Source organism: Sorex fumeus, unplaced genomic scaffold, assembly GCF_029834395.1.
Source record: "Sorex fumeus unplaced genomic scaffold, SorFum_2.1 ptg000005l, whole genome shotgun sequence".
NCBI classification, from domain to species: domain Eukaryota; kingdom Metazoa; phylum Chordata; class Mammalia; order Eulipotyphla; family Soricidae; genus Sorex; species Sorex fumeus.
Genome location: NW_026606062.1, coordinates 3,701,927 through 3,710,290, shown reverse-complemented (window position 1 = coordinate 3,710,290; position 8,364 = coordinate 3,701,927). Strand labels below are relative to the sequence as shown.

The window sequence follows — 8,364 nt, the reverse complement described above, 5'->3', positions numbered from 1 at the left end:
TCAGGGGTTACTCCTAGTTCTGCACTCAGAAGTTACTCCTGGTCGTACTCAGGGGAACATATGGGATGCCAGGGATTGAATGCAGGTTGGCCACGTGCAAGGCAAATGTCCTAACTACTGTACTATCCCTCCAGTCCCTTCCCCAGTTTTCATCCTGGGTGTGGTTTCCCTTTACTCATGTGTTTATATCCACATCTCACTTTCATATATTCCCTGGGGGCCCAGAATCATGGGGTGAGTCCTCCTTTGGTGAAAAAGAGGCTAATGATGACAGGCCGAGAGAGGATCACATTTATCTTGTCATGATGGCAATCAGCTGGTGACAGCAACCAGTTTGAAACAAAAAAAAAGGTTCTAGAATTCCTCGGTTACCTTTATTGTTAGTCTGTTTGGTGTGAAAAACATTCAGTTTAATTTGCATTCTTTCTTTTTCACAGGTCACTTCTACTTCTTCTCTTTTTTGTGCAACATGTGTTTGGGGTAAGTTATTGATCAGCTCTAATTGTGCATGAAAATCCACTTTGCTAGTAGAGTTTTGGAAAGTATGCTTTTAACCAAGACTCTCAGGGACTCCATTTTCTCATTTGTGAAGTAAAGGCTGAACGAGATAAATACTGGGATTTTTTGGTTTTTGCAGTGCCAACAATTGTACTCAGGACCTCTTGCACGCAAAACAAGTGCTCTTAGGTTTCTTTTATATTTTAAGATTTGCTTAACAAATTTCCCAGGTATTAGAGAGTTTCTTATGTTGTAACTGCCATAATCCTCTCTTATAAAACCAAAGCAGATGAACTGACAAAATAAGAATGTCCTTCACGAGAACATCTTTCTTCTTGTTGGAAAGACTGTCTTTCACATGAAATGCATAGAGGATACCTTAGGCAAAGGGAAGGTTGGTGAGAAAAATAAGAGGGTTCATTTTGACAGTGTGATGGCACTTGAACTTGGCTGGTGTGCGTGGGGAAACTGATGCACATAGAGAGAGGTGAAACTATACTCCCATTTTTTTTAGTTTAATAAATCAATAAATTCTGTTCTAAAAATTTCAGAGGTGGGAGGGAAGCAGCTTGGCCACTTCAAGATTTATAAAACATAAAGGACTTTGCACGTGTGTGTGTGTGTGTGTGTGTGTGTGTGTGTGTGTGTAAAATCATTGACTGAATACGTTTACAAATGCTTGAGCACAATTTGAAGAGTGGTTGCCTCTAAGAGAGAAAAACTGAAGGTGGTTTGAGTAACAACTTTTCTTCCCCTTACATTCCTTTATATAGTTTGCATTTTTAAAAATCACTTATTCGTGTAACTTTTGTCCAAAAAGGAAACATAGAGGCATACTAGGATAGACGATTAACTTAGAAATTGCTAAGTTATTTTCTTGAACTTTCTATGCAATAACCATTTGTTTTAGAGTATCAGAGAGGAAATGATCCTTTCCTTTTTTGTCTTTGAAGTGGAGGAATATTGGCTCTTGAGAATGTTTGTGTCTTCCCCGTGAAGAAACTTCCACTGTTGATCTGTCTGATTTACTATCTTCATTCTTTGAGGGGTCGCAGTTTTGGAGACAGAGCTTCTCTCTGTGTAAATGCCTCCCCACCTCTTCAGGGGATCTTTATTGAGACTTATCTAATGTAGAAAGATTCCATAGACACTCTAGTCACTCTTATCTTTCTGTCTGTCTTTTATTTTTCCCAGTCAAAATCTTACATGTAACGATTTCTATTTCTTTTTAAGGATCTGCTCATCTATTTTAAAGTGTTTCCTTCCCAAAATGTAGTTTTACTACAGACATTTCAGTGCTACTTAGCCCAATTAAGTTTTAAAAAACAATAACAGATTATAATAGACTTGCTTTCATTATCAAACAATCTAATCAAATGAGCTTTCTCTGGTTGTTTTGCTGTTTCACTGAATGCCATTAATGAATTCCAACCTTAAATGAACTCCAGAGTGCACTAGTTATTTTAAACGCTTGTATGTTGTTCTGACCTGGCTCTGGGTTTTTGATTTTTTATTTTTAAAAACAATCTTTTTAAGGTGTTTAACTTCATGTTTCTGTGTTCATAGGTAATAAAGTTACTCAGAACTCAAGAGTCATATGTATTTCTAAAATTTCAAATGCATTTTTAATTTAATTTATCTCATTTCATGGTTCTTGGCAATGTTCAAATTCTTATGTACGTTCAATGGCCTATAACATCTTTATAGAGAATGATCCTTTTATTTTAATGTTTGATGGAGATATTTTCAAATTGTGTCTCAACATATTTTTTTCTAGAAAAGGGATGGCCTAAATTGTTAATTCAAAAGAAAAGTGATGCTCAGAACAATTCTATCCCTCCCATTCACATACACACATGTACATACTGATATTCACACACTTATACATACATGTACATTGTTGCATACAGAGGTATGTGCTGACAATGTTTGTCTTCCATACTAAATTTAAATATTGGTTCAACTGTTTTAATTTTCATTACTTACATTAGTTCTAAAGATCTGTTACAGCCTTCAGCCAGTTAAAAAAGATTGATCAATGAAAGAAATGTGACATGAATGCCTGCATGTTGTATCAGGGCTATGGAGGGAAGCTGATACCTTCTGCCTTCCTGAGAGTCAAAGGGAGCGGTTTGTGGAAACAGACTCAGAACCTTCCTTTGTCTTGAATTAACTGATGGCCTCATTTATAGATAAGGATGTGTGAGAATGAGGGGCCACCTATAAGTGCGTTTCTCTGTGTGTATGTGCTTCTGTATATGTGTGTTTCTGTGTGGTTTTGTGTATGTGGTGTGTATGTGTGTATGTGTGTGTGTGGATGTGGATGTGGATGTCTCTATGTGTGAGAGAGAAGAAAATATTTGAGTGGGAAGTGACTCTAAAATTTATTGAAGAATAGTTTTCCAAAAATTAAAAAAGGACCTAAAAGTTTTCAAGTCCACAAGCTTCATGGCTGAGAGACACCTCAAGCAGGAAAGTCATGAAAATCAGCCACTTTGAGAAAAACATTTTTACCACAAGCCCAAGGTGGAACCTTGACTCAAACAGAGTACTTAGGATCACACTGGACTGCTTTTGGAGAACAAGCAAGAGTCCTGGGGCAAGTGGGATGAGATGGGGAGGGCAGGTTGTAATTAAAATAGAAATATTGAATACTTAGGATTTCCCTAATTTCATAATTGCCTTTCTGAGACTGAGAACAATTCAGTCAATGGAGTTTTATGGCTAGGAAGTGGCAAAGCTACCAGTTAAAATAAAGTGGTTTCAGAAGAGATTTTTTTTTATTTACTCTTTTTTTCTTCTTATATTTATTTATTGAATCACTGTGGGAAAAGTTACAAAGCTTTCAGGTTTAAGTCTTGGTCATACAATGATCAAACACCTCTCCCTTCACAGTGCTCATTTTTCACCACCAAGAACCCCAATAAACTCAGAAGAGATTTTAGATGAGAACAACAGCAACAAATGAAGACAACCCTCACCTAGTGTACATAGGCTCTCTGCTCATGTCACCAACCCTTTTACTCTCAAGCCACCAGGGAAGGTTTTTGCCTTTTAAGTAAAGTATTAGTGGCCTTCCATTAATACTCTAAGGTGAGAAAGCATGTACTGGGGTATTGTAGTGAGTGAGGGAGACTGCTGCTCGTTGTAATGTGAGTATCCTGCCCCACCCTGAAAGAGATGAATACCTGTGTACTCATTCAGATACTTGACTTTCCAGAGTACAAAGAAGTTTATCAGTCCTTGCGGAGGAAGAAATTGCACCATTTGTCACTGCATTCCTGAAAAAGGGTCTCGGGTAAGTGAAGGACACATGGGTGAAGGGGTTCCTAACCAAGCTTTGGGGAGCAAAATGAGTAAACTTGAACTTTTATTTGGGGGGTTGGGGGGTGGATTCCAAGCAGTGGTCATGGGAGAGACTCCCAGAGATACTCAATCTCCTGCACCAGGCAGTTCAATGTTGAGGTTGGAAGATGCAGTGCTGCTCGGGTCCCTCGGGGCCTTAGAATTCCAACTTACTCAAGGGAGCAAAGGATCCCAGAACATACAAACACGTACCCCTGGTCTATGTCCCCGGTCCCTTCTAGGACTTTGGTTTTCCTTTTGAGATTTTACTCTCTGTTTTTTGTTTTGTTTTGTTTTGTTTTTGGTGGGAGCAGACTTAAATGTGTAAAGATCTGTTTGATGATTGAGATTTAAAAAATATCTGCTCACCCTGCATTGCGCATGCTTGTAAAACCATGGGGGGAAGTGTTGATCTGACACTAAAGCCGTGAAAATGGGGTGGTTGTCTTGAAACCACTGCAAACCAGTTTCCCCAAAATATTGTCTATCACCTGGTGGTGTTATCTACTGGTCTGGGCAAAAGACTTAAACTATGATCTGCATCTTAAACAGCACTTTAGGCTACAAGAATCAGTAGCGTGAGCACCTGGAATGTTTGTTTAATCTTTTTTGTTCTTTTGTTTTTGCTTTTTTTTTTTTTGGTGGGAGGTTCACAACCAGCGATGCTCAGGGGTTACTCCTGGCTCTGTACTCAGGTGCTCGGGGGACCATATGGGATGTTAGAAATCAAACCCTAGTCAGCCTCATGCAAAGCAAATGCCCTCCCCACTTAACTATCTCTTTAGCCCTTTTGTAAAGTTGTGGTTTTTTTAATTGGACAAAGTTTAATGAAGTTTTTTGTTTTTGTTTTTATTGAATCACCATGAGATACAGTTACAAAACTTTCATGTTTGAGTTTCAGTCATACAATGATGGAACACCCATCCCTCCACCAGTGCACATTCTCCACCACCAATGTCCTCAGTATTACCCATCCCCTTTCCAATCCTCCCCCTGACTCCATACTCTCTCTCTCTACTTTTGGGCATTATGTTTTGTAATATAGATACTGAGAGGCTATCACATAAGGTCAAGTGTACTTTAAGTGCATATCCTATCTAGCGGCTGGGTGCTGAAATTCTTTATTTCTTTATTTCTGTGCTCCGATCGGAATCCCCAATCTCCAGCTATAACTTGGTTCATGTTGGGCAGGTGGGGGAGGCAGTGCTCAGGAGTCCTGAGGTACCAGAGGTGGACCCTAGATAAAGCCTCATGCAGGGAAGGCAGGACTCAGGACCCATCCTCACCATGTGAACTTGGAGTAGACACTTGAACGGGCTGCAGCCTGGCTTTGCTGTGGCCGTGTTCCTTTTTATTAACACTTGCAGTTATTTGGATAAACATAGTAAGAGATCCAGGTTCCAAGACTTAGTTCTCTGGGCTCCGAGGGCAAGGCTGCTGAGCTTCTACCGTAAATCCCGGACTAGGTCCTCAGGCCGGTTTAGTTCTTCCTTGCCCATGACTTTCCCGTTGGCTTCTGTGACTATTCAGGGAGCAGGAGAGTTGCCTGTAGACACACTGGACTCTGATAAAGGCGTGGGGGTGGGGGTTGAGGGGTCCCCATCCTGGGCTGTGCCCTGCTGTCCGTGTCTGTTTCTGGGTGGTCAGGGCGAGCCAAGAACAGAACACCACCCACCCATAGTGTCCCATGATATTCTCCAGCTGGAACCTTGGAAGCAGGATTTGTGCATAGTTAGGGGCTGGTTGGGAGGCCCAGGGCCTCTGCACTCGCCAGCTTACAGACCGTCTCCAGAGCCACGGCTGCAGCTCAAGGTGGACCATAAAAATCAGAGTCTGCCAAAGGCCAGGAGGAGAGAGAGAGAGAGAGGACACTGCATGAAATGGTTCAGATCTTCAGAGGTATAGGAAGGCATTCCTAGGAAGAAATGGGGGGAGCACATTTTGGGGGGAGCCATTTGTCCAACCCCCTTATCAAAACCTCTGGGTCCAAAGCAAATGTTGAGAGCTGACCGGTCCCACTGGGTGTAAAGACTGTGTATCAAGTTAGCACCAGAGGCCATAGCTATAGTTTGAGGTAGAGTAGGCTGTATCTAAACGGAAGTTAAGCAACTCTTTCTCTCTTTGGTTTTGGGGTCACCTCCAGCTTTGCTAGGGCATTACTATGTTCACTGGCATTGCTTAGGGGACCTCTGTGGTGCCAGGGATTGAACCTGGGTCTGCTGCATGCCTTGCCCACTAAACTAGCTCTCTGGACCCAATGTTAGATATTTTTTATTTCTTTTGAAAAAAGATTATAGTATAGGTAAGATGGCTACAATAGTGACAAAATATATAATGTTAATATTCGAGGTTACTACACCCTTCAAAGTGTCCATGACCCTCCACTACTGTCCCTATGTCACCTTTGATGACCTCTAATGACCTCTGGTCATTTGTCCCCATCCTTCCTCTCTCTGCTTAGTAATCAGTTTTGGAATTCAAATCTAAGTGTCTGTCGTGGTTCGAAATTATCTATGTCCTTGTTTTGACTCTATCCTACAGATAAGTGAGATCATCTGGTGATCGTCCTTCTCCCTCTTACTTATTTGGTTTAACACGACGCGCTCCAGATCTATCCCCATTGCAGCCTCAATGACTCTCATGAGTTCATTGTTTGCAGCTGCATACTGATCCATTGCACTCACATAAGACAACTTCTCCAAGAACTCACCTGTCACTGATTTCGGCTGTTTCCGTAGTCTGGCTATTGTACTAAGCTCTGCAGTGAGCGTAAGTGTGCCTACATCCTTTCATGTTTGTGTTTTGTTAAAACTATATTCTTAAACATGTCATTCACATCATTCAAATTCCCTTGTGCATCTCAGATAGGGACAGAAACAAAAATAGGGGTCCGTTTCCTAGCAACTGCGCATCCCTGCATCCTGGTGTGAGTGGACTGTGCAGATTCTGCTGAACTAAGGTTCTGACTATAGAGGTGCACTCTAATGGAGGCATTGCTGCATGCAGATCTCAAAAGGGTTCAAGGGCATCAAAGAGCTCTTCTCTGTGGGCAGGAGACTTGGGGCTTCCCTCCACCCCAGTCCTTGTGGCCTCTTTATGGTACAGAAATCTCACCTGAAGAAGAAGAGCTCATACTCATGGGCTGGTACTGACTCTTCCATCCTTGATATCCCGTGCTTCTGAGAGGGGGCATGGCTGCACAAGCAAAAGATACTTACTTGGCTGCCAAAGATGTCAGGAGGATGCCTTATACTTCGCCAGACTCGCTGGGACCCCTCTCAAAGGATGGCGCATGGTGACATCAAGCGGAATGCTAAATGGTCTATATCCGTTTCCGAGGAGGGATCGCTATGCTTTGGATGGTGTCCCTTACAGGGAAAATCATTTCTTTATACACTAGAAGGATCTTCTTTTAAATTCTGCTGAATTAATTATAACAAAGATGCCATTTTTTTACATGATGATGTATGTATTCTTTCATATCATTCATGGAGTCTAGGCTCAATGAAGCCAACAGAACTTTATAAGAGCTTCAGATGCCTTAAAAGTCAAGAGCTGTCTTATAGTTTGAAAACAAAAATCACAGAGCCCATCAGTCTTCACTTTGGAACTTTTGAAATCACTACAAAATGCACTGGGATTTTCCCCTGTAATCCCATATACTTGTTCCCTGTGTTTTTTTTTTAAAACTGCATTCCATGATAAAAATGGAATTTGGAATTTATTTCGGAATTTTTTTTATTCTAGCTAACATTTCTCCTATCAGCGCACTATTCGCACATACTGTAATAGAATGCAATCTCCTTATCAGTCACACAGCTGTGTTCTAGAACATTCCATAACTGTAGCCTGATAAATGTTTCAAGCTATGCTTTGTGTGTGTCCAGGCCGACAGGAGTCAGTTCTGCTGAAAATAAAATCTAGTCACAACGAATAAGTTGGCAATATCACTAACTCCTTCACTTTTTTGTTCTTGTTCTCTTTTTTTTTCCTGTTGTGTTTTTATCCTCCAAGAATAAAGTTCCTATGGGTTGAGAGATAGAGGTCCCCTTCCCGATGTTCTTTCTGCCCCCACCCTCATCCTGGGGATGCCTTTCAGTGTTTGAGCCTTATTGTAGAATCCCCGAGGAATGAATTCCTGCCTGATATTACCGCAGCAAACCTGACTGAGGCATCCCCAGGAAGGGACCGTCAGATCTGGGGACAGTGGCAAGCTGGGATGTCTGGGTCATGAGAAAGCATTAGAATGTGGACTTTTTCAAACGCCTCCTGTTAAACGAATTTCCATGGAGAATCAAACCCATCAGCTGTGAGTTGATAACTTGAACTTGTTGTAAAACATGTCCGTTGTCAGGTGTTTGGTTCAGAAGCTCAAGGAGTGATCTCTGGGCAGGGTGTGGTGTCTGGAGGCGGAGGGAGGAGGGTGCCTATCATCTTCTCTGACTTGACATGTTACTCATCACGGTGGCAGAAGTTGTGGCGCAGGTGTCTGCATGAGGAGTGTGTCTCAGTAGGCCGAGA

At 41.7% G+C, this 8,364-nt stretch overlaps 1 protein-coding gene across 1 annotated transcript in view; it reads left to right on the top strand.

The window, feature by feature from the left end:
* Positions 1 to 229: 229 nt before the first annotated feature.
* Positions 230 to 8,364, top strand: part of COL4A4 (collagen type IV alpha 4 chain) — a 131,526-nt gene continuing 123,391 nt past the window's right edge. The window contains exons 1-3 of the mRNA XM_056121365.1: positions 230 to 234; positions 438 to 480; positions 3,719 to 3,796. Coding sequence (XP_055977340.1) covers positions 230 to 234; positions 438 to 480; positions 3,719 to 3,796 — 126 coding nt within the window. The remainder of the gene's footprint in view (positions 235 to 437; positions 481 to 3,718; positions 3,797 to 8,364) is intronic.